At 40.0% G+C, this 15,608-nt stretch overlaps 1 protein-coding gene across 1 annotated transcript; it reads left to right on the top strand.

Annotated features, from left to right (window-relative positions):
• The first annotated feature begins 2,238 nt into the window (after window positions 1–2,238).
• Window positions 2,239–15,166, top strand: GTPBP10 (GTP binding protein 10). The gene is made up of 10 exons (XM_074835259.1): window positions 2,239–2,495; window positions 3,057–3,250; window positions 3,344–3,435; window positions 4,533–4,677; window positions 7,286–7,359; window positions 8,030–8,082; window positions 11,330–11,437; window positions 11,947–12,024; window positions 12,992–13,115; window positions 13,863–15,166. The coding sequence occupies exons 1-10, from the start codon at window positions 2,463–2,465 to the stop codon at window positions 14,081–14,083; spliced, it is 1,122 nt and encodes a 373-aa protein (XP_074691360.1). The 5' UTR covers window positions 2,239–2,462; the 3' UTR covers window positions 14,084–15,166.
• The last annotated feature ends 442 nt before the right edge of the window (window positions 15,167–15,608 follow it).

Raw genomic sequence — 15,608 nt, forward strand, 5'->3', positions numbered from 1 at the left:
ACAGAGACAGGGATCCACACGGAGTCGTTCATGATGCGGCTTGTCCTCTGGAGACACTTCTCACCACCGAGTACAGAGGGAGTCTCAACCAGCAAGCCTCTCAGCTAGGACCCTCAGATAAATGCCTTAAGTACAAGGCCAGACCCCCATTTTCTATTTTCCAGGTATAATATTCTCAACAGACCTGTTCAACACCCTTGCTGCTAGATTTCACATATCACCTGTTTCAGAACTGCAGGTGTAGTCCCCATGATCTGAAAGCATGGCATGAGTTTTGCATTTTTTGCTCTTGTAATAATTTCTGCTCTGCCATTCACACAATCCATCTTGCCTTTGTCCATGTGGTGAAACTACTTTAGCACTGAGGAAAGGCATACTTTGAATTTGGGGGATTTAATTTAGGCTCACTACACACCAGTCACATCTTCTCCTGCTCTCCCATTTATATCACTGAAAAATCTTCTGCTCTAAAAACTCTGTAACAGTATGATACAAGCATGTCCAGTTGGTAGAAATTAGAAGTATTTTTAGCTAAAACAGAATACGTAGTTGATTGGTAAAAACAATAGGGAACAGCAGAAAAAGCAGGTCAGTAACAGTAAACAGTGAAAATCTTTTGAATGTATTTTTTCAATACACGTAGGTGGAAAGAAAAGATTCATAAAGGGGACTAAGGCCTTCTAAAAATACTGCTAAAAGCTCCCATGGAAGATGACATTTCAAGACAAAAAACCCCAACATTTCATACTGTAGTATCTTGTAAAACTGAAGTATGTTATTATTTTATACATTCAAGATCATCAAAAGCCATCAGGAATAATCATTCTGAACGACAGCCACGCTCCTTCGGTACCTTCTTCTGAATAACCCAGCTGTAAAATAAACAGTTTGCTTTTCTAAGTTAGAGACAGCAAGTGTGGGTCAGCTGAAAAGCACGGGATTAAAATTTGGATTTTTTACTCATTCTTCCCTGATTTCTTTTTAAAATATTTTTTTCCTAATTTATGTCTAAAATTTTAGAAAATTGAAGGTTCCTTTACCCTAATTAACTAATGACTATGTAGAACTATATGAAGGTAGATTTTTTAAATATAGGTATCAGTCTTTTATTGTGTTCAAAATAAAAGCAAAATTACTGCATTTGCATATATTTTGTAAATCCAGTTTCCAAATCTGGTGTCTTAGGCCATGAAGCAACTAAGAAACAAAACTAACGAACAGCTAACAAACCCAAATTTACATCCTTAAAATGGCACTGGACAGCACTCACGTGTTGTGATACATCCTGGATACTGCTTAAGTGTTCTGTTGGGCCATTTAGCATGCATATGGCACACCAGTTTTCTAAATTGTTTTATTATGTAACAGATAAAAATCCGTTGATGAACTTTAATATTAAATTACTGTAAAAGGTAACGATTCTCCTCAGGTAGCTAACAACTGCTGCTGAAAATGTATGACCTCATGGAAAGGCTGTAAGAGGTACAGATGATACTTTTTCATGAGGATTTGTGCTTTAAAAAAACCCACAACACTGAAAATATGCTCATACTGTCTGAAAATATTTATCTGCAAAATAAAGATCTGTGAAAGAACGCAAGAGCATTTTTTCACCAATTTTACTCTTCTGACCTTAATGTTATATTTACAAAATAATTTCTCATTTGTGACCATTTAAGAAATGCAGAGCACTGTAAGCCTTATTAAAGCCACATACTTTCAACACGATTATCCTTATCCTGAAAATTGTCACCACTGAAGGGGCAGGTCCTAATTTCTTGAGGGAGAGCCCATCAGCAATATAATCAACCGGCTTTAAAAGGCCCGGCTGCATGGGCAAAGCCACCAGCAGATGCTGTGCCTAACTGGCACACAGCTTCCAGGCAGCACACGCTGCTGGAAACTGCGGATCTTACCCAGCACCCCGCAGCTCCGGCAGCCATGGCCTTGCTCTCCCCTCAGGCATCGTGCCCGCACCTCGGCCTGAAACGCCCTGGCGCCTCTCGGCGTAGGACACTCCGGGGGGGCTGCCAGGACTGGAGCGGGACACTGACACGCTGCGCCAAGCCAGGCCTGTCCCCCGCCGTGCCAGCCTGCCGGCGACTGCGGCGGAGCAGCCCCGCAGGAACAGCCTCGCCAGGCCGCAGCGGAGCAACGCCGAGGGCCCTCCACAGCCCCGCGCGGCCGAGGGCGGGAAGGGCTGCGCATGCGCACCTGCGCAGCGCACCGGGCCGCCCCGTCCCGGCGGCCGCCGGCGAAGGCGGGGGGGACGCTGTCCGCTTCCCGCTTCCCGCCGCGCTCCCCCGGCCGGCAGCCAGAGCCCGCGCCGCGGCCCGGGCGCTCGCCCCGCCTGTCTTCGCCCCGCAGTCCCCTGCGGCCTGGGCCCGCCCACCCTGCGGCTCAGGGTCCGCTGTGCCCCTCCCGCCGCAGGCTGGGCCTGGGTGGCGGTGGCAGCTCCCAGCATGGTGCGGTGCGGCGGGGCGGTGCTGCGGAAGGTCAGTGCGCCCAGCCCGGGCAGCGGTGGGGAAGGGCGGCGGGGGCGCGCAGCCCCACGCAGGCAGGGCTCGGGCGGCGGGAAGGGCGGGCAACGAGCCGCGCTCCGCTCCCGGCCCCGCGGCCTCTCCGGGGCGGCCTGGTGGGTCGCTCCCTTCTCCGGGCTGACCTGCCCAGGCACCGTCCGAGCGAAGCGGCCTCCTGGCCAGGGGCCTGTGCGTGCCGGGGCGGGGACGCGGTGAGGCGCCGCGGCACTGCCACGCGTGTCTGCGTGGGCAGCGGGGCCCGGGCGGGGGCAGGGCCCGGGCGGGGGCAGGGCCTCGGCCAGTCCCTGTGCCTGGGGTTCCGCAGGCCGGGCGGGCCGTCGGGTACCGCTGCCGGGGGAGACACGTCAAACGTTTCTCTTACTAACAAACACGTCAGAGGGGTTACATGTTCTGAACGCTCCTTACTGCCATCAAAGAAAGTTCTTTCCAAGCAGTTTTAGCCACATCGTTTCTAATGACTACAAAATGAAATATAAACAGGATGTAATACTGATATGAAACTCGTTGTTTTATTAGTATGGCAACTTTATAGATGCTTTACGGCTCTACGTGAGAGGAGGAACTGGTGGAATGGGTTATCCTCGTCTAGGTGGGGAAGGAGGGAGAGGTGGTGATGTCTGGTTTGTTGCCCAAGAAAGAACTACCTTAAAGACCATAAGGGACAGATATCCTCAGAAGCGATTCATAGCTGGAACGGGAGCCAACAGCAGGTAAGAGTCTGTTTGATGAAAATTGTTACGTACATCTTTTCCAGAAAGCAAAATGTCACCTTAAGTTACTAAGCCTGGTTTAATTTCTCCCAGTGTTAGATCACTAAAAGGTGAAAAAGGAGAAGATTGTGAAGTTCATGTGCCTCTGGGAATTTCAATTCTTCGTGATGATGGCAAGCAGATTGGTAAGAACTTTTGCTTTGTTTTAATGTATCTAGTAGGTACTGTCATATTTCTTGATAGCATCTAGCGGACTTGTAACACTAGGATGTTTTAAGGTTACCCATCTCCCAAAATATGTATGTGTGTTCCTTTGTTTGGACAAGAGTTGACAAAAAATACACTGTAGAAATTGTTGGAAAAGCAAGTACGCCTTCCAGAAATTATCAGTAGACCATTTGTATCACTATATGCACTAGAAAGAAAATTGCCCTTGCAAGCGTTAAAGGCTGGAAGCCATACTGATCCTCCACAGAATCATTACTGACCTTACATAAATCATGTGTCCATAAACTCAGGTAAGAGTCCCTATAACTGTACTGAATTAGGACATTGCTTAAAAGATAAAGAACCTTGCTGAGTGTCAGCATTTCAGGTTATCTAAAATACTTGCCTGTTTTTCACTCTCTTTTGAAGAGTGGTGCTTGGTAGTAACCAGGAAGATCTCTTTCAATACAGTGCTCTTGGAATAGCTCTCAGTGGTGCCTTTGCAGTTTCCCAAGAGCCTTTCTTCTCATACTGTGCAGAGTTCAAACTAAATTCACAGGTGACTCTGATTTGGATGTTTAACAAAATTGGGTGTATGGCAAGAAGTGTTTGTGATGTAGGCATGTCGGTGTCTAAAGCTATCCTTGAACTACATACCCAAATGTTGCAGTTTTATATTAATTATTCTAATCCTAAGGGAGATATCATAGTCTGCATCTTAATAAAAAAATACGGAACGTCTGAAGAGTTTCCTGTAGCCACATCTCTATCGATGCAGATTTTTCTTTGGATTTTTCAAGTATTGGAGGCTTCAGAACTACCATCTTGGCCATACCTTGCCTGCCCGTACTTAGCACTTTCCTTGAAGTGACTGTCTGTATGACAGAGGGGGATACTGGAGTGTGATTGCTCTCAGGGATTTCCAAAGAAGGAAAAATATCATGACCCTGAGTGCACAGCTCTTGCAAAAAAGCGTACAGAAAATTCTGTCTTCAATGAAGATAGATGTAAGTGGAAAATCACAACTGAACTACTGCAGGGGATTGTGCTTTTTCACGAGTGAATTTATTTCCAGGAGAGCTTAATGCGGCAGGAGAGAGATTCTTAGCAGCTCGTGGAGGTCTTGGAGGCTCTTTGACCACAAACTTTGTGCCTTGCAAAGGTCAGAAGCGAATTGTTCATCTTGATTTGAAACTTATAGCAGATGTTGGCTTAGTTGGGTAAGTACTGTAGTTTGAGAACTGACATTAGAAAACAAAGTAGTAAATTTCAAATGGGACTTAAGAGAAATTTGAGATTTTGGAAGGTGAGCGTAACTGTACATTTGCATTGCCACTTAAATTACTTGCAGTTTGCAAATCAGAGTTTAAACCTATTAGAATTAATTTTAAAATTTGGAAAGTATTGGTTATGCTTTTGTGGGTGAAGGGCTTCACGATTCAAGGTAATATATCTATTAATTTAATTTAGCAATTGCAGTGATTATCAAAATACTGTTAGCTAATATTTGTTAATTAAGTAGGAGATGCAAAACAGAGCCAAGAACACTATGCATATTGCATCTTTGACTTTATGGTACTGCCACAAGTGGATCCTTTTAAAGAGAGTTTCAAAGGCTACATAGCCTACTCTCCCAAATAAACAGCTTGGAATGTTGGAAGAAAGTAATTACACACTGGAACAGTAGGACTTGTATTTCTTTTCCCTGGTGCTTTTCAATGTTGCTGTTTTATAACAATGCAGATAAATATATTTTTATTTGGAGAAAGCTTTCAACAGACTACAGTTGCAAAAGTATTGATCTACTCAGCATCTACTATCTCCCCTCCCCCCTGGTGGTCCTTATTAATAAAAAACATAGGAAATGTGAAATGCCAAGGGGTTTGAGGTGAAAATAGTCCAATTGATATATACTGTTAAAGAATGGAAGCTTGAAGACAGTATGGTGTTCTATCTATGTTTTTCTTTTTTTTGCTTATTAGAAATAGTTTTGTTAATATCAGATTTATCTAAAGTTACATAATTTTCAAGTGGTCTTCGGTAATTACACGATAGAGATTTTCCTTCTTGTTTTAGAATGTGTGAAAATACAGGATTTTTATGACACTGGTGCTTCTTTAATCTTGCATTTTGGCTTTTATTTTAGCTGATGGTTTCCCTTTAAAATGGATAAAAAGAATCATTATCAGTTAATTAGAGTAGCATATTATTTTCTTGTTGAGAGTATGAATTAGCCTGATAGTTTGTGGTTGTACTTTGATCTTTCTGTTTGTTATTTTTACTTGAGTAGATTTGCAAGTGGTTTGCTATTAGATCAGGTAAAAAACATACGGACTTGAGAATGGCCCATCAGGTTTGGGTACAGGTTGTGATGTGTAGTGCAGGTTGCAATTTAAACTTCAAAGAGCATATTGTACCTCAGTGGAAACGAAATACTCACTCCAGCAGATGACCAGAGTAACCTTCCGGAATGTCTTTAAGGCCCCTTGCAACATCAGAGCGCATTAAAACTACCCTCAGTAGTTTTGTGTTCTAACAAGAGTCATTATGTCTCTATTTTAAGAAAGTCCCGTATACAACCCATTTATAAAGCCCCTTAATGTAATACTAGTCTTGCTTTTCATTAGCTCATGTTCTTATTAGTTGTCCCCGTTAACAGGTCATGATTCTGCCTGTATTCAAGTGGAGAGTATATGGATTTGTGTGACTCATGCCTTTGTATTTTGTGGCCAATATTCAGCTGCCCGTAGGCACACTTTTCTTTGATCACTGTTGCACTGAAACATTGTGCTGAATAACTGTGTGTGAATTTGACTGGAACACAAGTTTTGTGCAGTCTCCCATATGGAGCAGGTGCTATGAATAAGGACCGTAGTCATAAGGAGTGTAGTCTATCATCTGATGTCAGCATTAGCTTCGGGTTTGACGTGGATCAAGGCTATTGTGTCATACAACTCATGTGAATCTTTAAAATAAGCACGTGTTGTAATTTCAGTTTTGACTTAGGGTTCCATTTGAATGGATAGATGTATTCTGTGAAGAAGTTTTTGTAAAAGCTACCGTATCCCTTAAGGAACATTTTTGTTGTAGTATGCAGGTGTAGCTATCCCTGGGGATAGGGAAAAGGTTACAACAGTCAGGTCTCTACAGACCAGCTCCTGGGCTTCGCTGGTATTTTGGTTTACTTGGTAACAAAGCAGGTTAGTCCTAATTTCAGGATCCCTCATACAACTGTGTTGCCTTAAAAACATACACAAGCTGTGCATGTGTGTGTCTCTATATAGACAAAGTCTCTCTTTCACTCTTCCCATCATACATATGCGCTTTGCTACTTTATCTAAGCTGTAGCATACATATCATTGGTACTTCAATTGTAGAATGTTTCACTAACCATGATTCGTATACTAAAAGACTGTAAATCCTACTTGATAAGATGTATTTGCGTGACAGGTGTTTTGAATGTAAATGTAATTTACAAAATTAGCTATAGCATGTGAAGACTGAATTCAAGTAGACCTGTATGCCTATGCTGTATTTCTATCCAAGTGACTTTGAAAGATCTCCCTTAAATCCGTTACATGTGTATTTACATGCCTCTCCTGCCTGCATCCTTGGGAAGCATTGTTGGATTTAGAAAAATTATTTTGTTTTAAAAAAAATCATGATGATATGGGTTTGGTTTTGTTTGTTTTTAAAAAAAGTGAGTAACTAAGCAGAAATTAATTGATATCATTGAATTTGACTAGGTAATATAGTGTATTCCAGAATAAAATATGCAGGCATCACATATGTGTTTATTCACTGTATAAATCCTGACTTTCCTTCTAGGTTTCCAAATGCAGGAAAATCATCCTTGTTAAGCAAAATTTCTCATGCCAAACCTGAGATTGCAGATTATGCATGTAAGTTCATACTCTTATTTTTAGAGCAGTAATATTTCATGAGAGCAAGAAGCCTTTTCTCTGACTTCACTTAGAGGTTTATAATAAAGAATAGGGGATAACTATGTTGCCTGCCAAATACGGTACACAGATTTTTAATTATAAGAAATACTTCAAAGAGAAAACTTGCTGTTTCGGTGTCCAGTTCCCTTAACCGCCTCAGTTTTTCATGTGTACAACCCTCATAGTGCTTCAGCCTGTTGATTGCAGGGTCTGTTGAACATTTACTTTAGTCTCAGCCCATTTTATTGCGTCTGAGAGACTTCATGGTGTGTAATATCCTCTACAGCCTTTTTCCATAGTCTGGATAACCCTTTTTGTGTCCGAGACTTCTCTAGCTCCTCTATTCCCTTTTTGGGATGACAAGAACAGAATTGCATACAGATTAGGTCAACTATTGGTTTTTTGAGTGGTCTAATTTTGTTCCCTCTTGTTTTGCTTTTTCTTTATTCCTTTTTCAGTAATTCTTAACATCCCATTTGCTTTATTTTTTCCTGCTGTTGAACATTTGTTTTGTTTAAATATGAAGTGAGAGGGCCCTGCAACATTTAAATGTTTTGTAATAATAACATTTTTTTTTAAATATTAAAACAAGTTTTGCTTTTCTTCCCCTCCTCTTTTTTTTCCGTAGTTACAACAATACAACCTAAACTAGGAAAGATCATGTATTCAGATTATAAGCAGGTGGGTATGAAAGGTCGTTTTGGTTGTTCATTAAAGTTGTACATAATGGTTAGTTATGTTGCTTAATGTAACTTCAGAAGGAAAAAGGAAACTTGTAGGTTTTTTCATATGTGTGTCTATAATGTATACATATAAAATGCAGTTACGCGGACTTAATGAAAGTTGTGGAGAAAGTACTATTTTTATAAAGTAATAAGAGAGCTTTATAGCCAAATGCAGTAATATGACATTGATGAGATTTCAAGTTACTTTAATAAACGGCTTCTCATTTTCCTTTGTCTCCTTTCTGTTGTTCTAATCCTGCTTTATAATCTTAAGAGTTGTGAGCTCCTGTGTGGAACTGATTGCTGTGTTAAGTTTGGGATTTTAAGAATATCATTGTTTCAGAGACTAACCTGTTATTTTTGTTTAGAAGAGGCAATTTTTCTGCAAGTTGGCTATGCAGAGAGCTCTGGAATGAATAAGCCATTTTCAAAATGGATTATAAACAGGGGAAAATTTGTCCAATAGCTGCAGATCTGCAGTAGTGAATGACAGGGAATTTAGTGAATATAACCCAATTACCATAACTGGCTGTACTAGCTTTCTAGGTTGGCTGCTCAGACTTCCTTTTGTGGTTTGTTTTTTGTGTTTGTTTGTTTGTTTGGGGTTTTTTAAAATAAAAACTAAAATAGTATGACATGATAGTGATTGCCTGGACAGCCAGGGTAGTGTACTACCTGAAGTAGTGAAGTACTTGGGACCGGTTCCTTTTGTGGTAGGTTGTAGCTCCGGAGGGCCAGTGAAGCTACTGCCCTACCATCTTATTTTTTGTGAACCCGATTCCACCCTGCTGCTTCAGGTAAAGTTGTCAGATAATTGCATGGTGCCTGGAATCCTTTCTATAGTATCCACTGGGGGAAAAGACTAATGCTAAATGAGATTCTTATTAATAGATTTTGGACCCCAAGTTCATGTAAGGTTACAGCAAACATTTTGATTCCCGAAGCTTGAATCTTCTTTGATGTGCTTTGTTTTGGTTTTTAAGGGTATGATACATGCAGTATTGGACTCATCACTTCCAAGATAAAAGACAAATGCATAAAAGGGTTTCGGATGAGTTAACAAGAAAAGCATACCTCTCAGATGAGAAAAGACAGAAAACTCTTCACTCTCAGAAGCAATAATCTTAGCGGGATTCAGTAGCTGATGCTTGAAGCTTTCATTGTAACAACCTTTAACAAAACTGTGTGTTAAAGGAAGTTAGTCTAGTTTGTCAGGTTCCCTGTAGGGATGCACATACCTAAGGGATCTAAGGGAAATTTTTTGTATATTATTCATTTTATCTGCTAGTTTAGGGTAACTTATCCTAGAAAATTGTGCTGCAAATAACAGGATTGTTTATAACCTTTTTAAAAAAACTATATACCTGCCATGAATCAGGACCTCTTGCTCTTACTGGCAAATCTTTCTCCAGCAGGACAACTATCTGCATTCCTGGCTTTCTTTTCTGCAGTCTGTTTCATGTTATAGCAAATGACCCTCATTGGGTGTTTCTGCAGTTTGTGGGTTTTATACTACAGTGTCAGGTGCTATATAGGAACTATATGGACAAATTATCTTTTCTAAAACCAAGGGAACTAGTGATTGTGATCACAGTGAGCGTGTGTAAGAGGAAGTACTTGAGCTCTCGGTATTGCAACTGCTGAGAACAAAGCAATGTAAGCAATTAAGAGCAATAATTGAGGTAACTCTCCTGTATCACTCAAGGGAGACTGGCTCATCTTTTTTTCTTTCCTACAAAACACTGATGTTTTTAAGGAAGTACGTAGAAATTTGCTAATTTTATCACAGTACATTATAAAGGAGAAAATACATGCAAGTTACTTGGTGCCGTCTGTCATTACTACTTGGAAAAGACAAAACACAAAAGTAGAGGATCTGCGTGTGAGTTGAGCTTCATGTCTTAGTACCAGATCGTGGAAACTAGCAGAAGCATTTATATTTACTACCAGAATATCTGAACCAAGTGCTGTTTTCAGAGAATATGAGTTTCTTTGAGCTTCGTAAAAAACATTCTTTGAAAGAGAACTAAAGTTGGGGAAAAAGGTGGTGATGATGGTACTACAGCACCCAAGCACATCACACCAGAAAGTGGATGTTTCTGTTCTCTCTAGTTATTCTCTCCCTGTTCCAGTTATTCTCTTCCAGTTTCTAGTTACAAGTCTGTGGTTCATCCAGCTGTATCTAGTGTCTCTGTAGATGGAAGATTCTGAAGCAAGGCTTCAAATATTTAGAAAATGCATAATAGTTAAAAGTTAGTGTGACGCGAATGGGAGCGTAGCTCACTCATGGGCAGAAAGCTCCCTTCTGCAATAGGTAGCACACTGGAAATTTTATGGTGTGCCAGCTTTGGGCATTGTTTAATTGAATCCTGTTGCTGTCTAAATAGGTATTAGATAGATTTGAAGACCCTACTTTTGCTCTTCTTTACTTCGCTCTCTGTCTTAGCTTTCTGTGACTTACAGAGTAGATGATTGGGGGTTTTAGTATTCTGCTCTTTTTCAGTCTGTCTCAGCTCTCCTTTACAACTGTGTACAACCCTCTCAACCAGCAGAGAAATGACAAGATTCCTGTCCGTTGTGGCAGTCTTTGCTGGGCTCTGGTTGGAAGCTGATACACTAATCTAAATCTCATTCCTGTTGAAGAGGAGAAGACAAATTCTTGGAGCTTCTCACGCTTAACGGGGAACAATGTTAAGTGGGTTTGCATTTGGAATAATGATCCTCTGTAGCCACAGTGAACAGACTTTATTTTCTTTTCCAGTGACAGTTTGAATTCTGTACAAACTTGATAGCCTAATCTTCTTGCCCTTCAGAGTGTTTTGTTCTCGGGTAATAGGTAAATTTTGCAAGATCTCTGCTGAGGTATTATTACCCTCTATTTTCTACTTTGCAGACAGCTATAAATAAATAGGGGAACACGAGGAGCACAGTATCTATGTAATAGTAGCATTTTGTTTAAATCTGCTTCTGATGGTAGATTCTAAATGTATTGAAACAGCCGATGCATACTGCCAGAGAACTGATCCCCCACACAATCCCAGGGAATACCCACATAGTCCTAAAAGGAGCCTCCAAACAGATATTCCTGACATTCCTTTGTCTAGGTTCTTTTGTTTATATGAAATGATAATAGATATTGATAGTTAAAAATCATCATTTTTGCTTGTTGGAAATTTTTTCTTTGAAACTTTTTGTTTTCCTAGATTTCAGTAGCTGATCTCCCAGGACTGATTGAAGGTGCACATGTAAACAAAGGGATGGGCCACAAATTTCTCAAACATGTAGAAAGAACCAAACAGCTTCTCTTAGTTGTAAGTTAAATAAAATTTATAGCTTACAGAAATCAAAGGCAGTGCAGTAAATAAAATGTGTCTTAATTGCAGTATAGTTGGAATTCAGGAAATTGTTTGTAATTTGCATGTTTTATGATAAATATAGCTGTAATAGTGTTTTTAGAATGGAACATTCAAATGACTGATGATAAATTAAATCCTTAAATAGAATTTATCATTAAAATTTGCCAGTTAATTTAGAGCAGTGAAGTCTTCCAAGCATAATTAAAGCATGGAGTGATTTTTTTTTTCTTTCTTTTTTCTGAGATCCTCTTAAAGAGCTTTAAAAAGCAGACCTTTGAAAAACACTGTCAGAACCAACCAGTTTCTGCTTCCAGTGTTACTTTGGTGTATAGTTGCCCTCTGTTACTTGCCCAGGAATGGGAGCATGTACATGGACATTTTACTGCAAAGTAGTTGAGGGAGAGTACCTTGATACTGTAACATAATTTAATACCACAAAGCTTGTTTTTCTGTAACTTTTTCAGGTTGATATTTCTGGGTTTCAGCTGTCTGTTAAGACTCAGTTCAGGACAGCCTTTGAAACTATATTGCTTCTAACAAAGGTAGGTTCTCATCTTCATAACTCACAGTTGTAGTTACGTGTTCAGCCAAGAAAGAGGCTCAGTTTTGATCAAGAACTTTAAAATGTTAGTGTGTCTTCTGGATTTATAATATAAGGGCAGTTAACAAGCTTAGGATTGTCTGAAATGATGAAATCTTTATTTTTAACTGTCCAGGTGAAACTGCTCTACTTTATGTTGGGCACAACTGTTCCTTTGCTAATCTGTGCAGCATATGGAGTATTTCTCACAGTCAAGCAAAGGTGAAAAGACATCGTTTTCAGTTGCCCAGTCTGGTAGTCTTTTAGGAAGTAGAAATACATGGGTATAACTAAATCCCTGCGTTGATGCCCTTACTGCCCAGCATAACAGAGATGAGACATCAGGCCCCGGCTTTGCAGACATTCAGTGTTTCCATCTCTTACCATTGGTTCTGATTTAAAATAATAGATTTTACATAATTTCAAGTTCAGCAACTGTTCTTCTTGTAGCTGTACGACTGAAGATGATGAATCTTCTGAATTTCAGCTGTTGCTGTTCATTTTCAGGTGATTCATGGTTGTGATTTTATTTCTGATGTTAACCATAGTCCATTAAAATGTTTAAGAGTCTGAAAACTTCAAAGAATTTGCTTACATGTTTTATAGATCTGAACTTTTTCTGAAATTGGTGTTGTGTTTGTGGATATCAGAAAAACAAAACCAAAACTGTCATTCTTTTTATAGGAGGCTATTTCAGAATTGGCCAGCCTGTTTACCTGAAATATCTCTTTGAGTAAAAAAATCACTGAACATTATTTTCTTCTGTCAGACTGCTTTAATACCTCGAGCACCTGAGTAAATCTCATGGCTGCCTAGGCATGAAAGACTATTTAAGCAATTAAACAAATGAGAGAGGAGATGTAGTAAAAATGAAGTAGCACTTTTTAAACTACTAATAATTATTAAGGCAAATTGATTTGTCTTTTAAGGAACTGGAGCTATACAAAGAAGAACTTCTAACAAAGCCTGCACTTCTTGCCATTAATAAAATGGATTTACCTTGTGCAAAGAATAACTTGAATGAACTTATGAAACAACTACAGAATCCTCAAGGTAAATTAACTTTCAACTATTACCTCCGACAAAAGTAGTAATAAGATTTCATTGGGGTAGCTGCATTGGCAAGGAGTTGTTAGAAACTGAAGTCAGCTATTAAATTTATTATTTGAACATATGTTTTAAAACCACTTCCTGTGTTTAGAGCTCTGTTTATATGCATTTATAGTGCTGGCCTCACTGTTAATAAAATAGAGATATCCTGGATGGTCCTTCCCAACTATGATATGGGAAAGTAAATTTCCAGTCTAGGTATCTCGGGTAACAGCAACCTCCACGGAAGGTCCCCTTGGAGCCACTGATATATATACAATTTATCATGTGACTTGGGCCAAAACCCATGAAAATTCTGGACAGACCTATGTAGGTTTACTTCAATTTTGCTGTTACATTGGAGTGAATTTCTTTCTATTTCCTGGAGTCTATAAGAACCAGGAGGGCTTAAAACCATCCAATCTCCCATATTCTACAACTTGAGATTTCTTTGTACTCATCTTGAAGGAAGGGTATAGAATCTTCTCGTGAGAGCCAAAGTGTGATGTAACTGCTGTGTTAGTGCCTGTCTTCTGAGATGTTTGCTATTTTTTTAAAGATAATACTTCTATATTAATTGCGTTATGTTTATCATGGTAATTTATTAACTTTTATTTTCTAAATTTAGTGGGATTTTATGGGATTTTATGGGCTTTATAGTGATACAGTATTTGGGGATTGTATTAACTCTTTCAATGTGATTTTTTTCAGACTTCTTACACTTATTACAGGAAGAAATGATTCCTGCAAATACACTTGAATTCAAAGATATAATTCCTATATCTACATACACTGGAGAAGGAATTGATGAACTAAAAGAATGTGTAAGAAAATCTATAGATGAGGAAGCAGAGCAGGAGAATGAAGAATATCGGAAAAAGAAACTCCTACTTTTACAAACTTCAGAAGAACAACAAATGAACAGAAGCTAGCATTCTTGGCTGGAGCCAATGCATTTTAATATTTTTAGTGTGTACATGAGCCCATTGCTGTGCAGACCTTTCATTTAACTTTTGTTCCCTCTACCACCACTGCCCAGTTCTCTGCTCCCCACTTTGTCTTAGTTTCTTCTGGCACTTGGGTAGAGCACAGTGGGGAAAGCAACAGGTTTTTCTGATTTATGTTGGCTACCAACTCAACAGAGTAAAGACCAAAGTATGTGCAGCTCAAAGCTCTGCTTAACAACTGATGATCCCTGGAATATTTTTTCCCAAATGAGGTGAATGGGAGGAATATAACCTGCACAGGTAGCAAAGGAGCAGGTTCATCCACTCTACGTTTTCTGCCATGGGCATCAGAAACACCAAGGGAGATTCCCGATAGCGCATTTTCCAGGGTCTAGTGCTTCTAAGGTGAACCAGTTCTGCCACTTTGACAGGCATCGGATTGTGGGGGGTTTGTTACTTTAAAGATTTAAAGGAAAACACAAATAAATGGCCGCAAGGAAGTGACTTGTAGGAACATGGAAAAGCAAGGCTGATGTGTGATGTTGGGAGTTTTTTCACGCCTGCTGGTGCCTACTGTAGTCATCTTGATCGTATAAATCCTGATTCCAAATTCCCAGACTGACTTTGGGATTCCCTCCTTTTATGGAGTTGTGGGTATGTGTTACTTTTTGGTAAAGGTAATGATTTCTTTTCAACAGAGCTATACACTTTTGGGAATAGTTAATGTTCCAGTTTTTGTATTTCAAGCAGGTACACTTATATTCTCCTTTTTTTAAAAAAAAACCCTTGGAAGTCCTTTATTGTACAGGGTGTTTTCTACTTCAAAGCTATTAACTTGATTGCAAAGCAAAGTGAGACTGAATACATCAAAGGCTTCTCGCTGTGGTCTGGTTTGGTTTTGTAGGTATGCTTACCAAACCCTACTTCTCTGAATTTTGTGAAAGCAGTCACTGGGAAGAAAGATCTGATTTCTCATAACCTGATTGTTTTATCATTAGTATTGGTTCTCATTCTGATTTTCCTCTATTTCTGTCATGTTTGTGGCTAACATGTTTTCACCAAAGCTAAGTCTGGGCTGTCAAACTTTTGATTCTCCATTTATTTCATAGTCAAAAGAACTTTTTTTTTGTTGGATTCCTTGAACACCGATCCTAATCTCACACATAAATGAGAGGGGGGAAAAAGTTTGAAACAAAACCAAGCTGGCTCTTATTTCAGCTGTGTGCAGAGAGTGACAAATGGATGATGAATAAGGGCAACACTGAGCCTTGTCTGACGAGCTGTAGCCTGTGGGACCTAGGACTGGCCTTTCACTTCTCAGGGTGTTGGCCCAGGCCAGCAGCAAAGCACCCGGACAGCTGCTCGGCCGCTCACCAAAACGGGAGCATCGCAAGAGAAGATGTGAGATGACTTGTGGGTTAAGGTAAAGACCGTTTAAAAAGCGAAAGGAAAAAAAGATTGAAAAGGAGTCCTTCCCCCTCTACGGCGGCCCGCCCGACCGCTGCCCAGC

This window comes from Strix aluco, chromosome 1 (genome assembly GCF_031877795.1).
Source record: "Strix aluco isolate bStrAlu1 chromosome 1, bStrAlu1.hap1, whole genome shotgun sequence".
Lineage (NCBI taxonomy): Eukaryota > Metazoa > Chordata > Aves > Strigiformes > Strigidae > Strix > Strix aluco.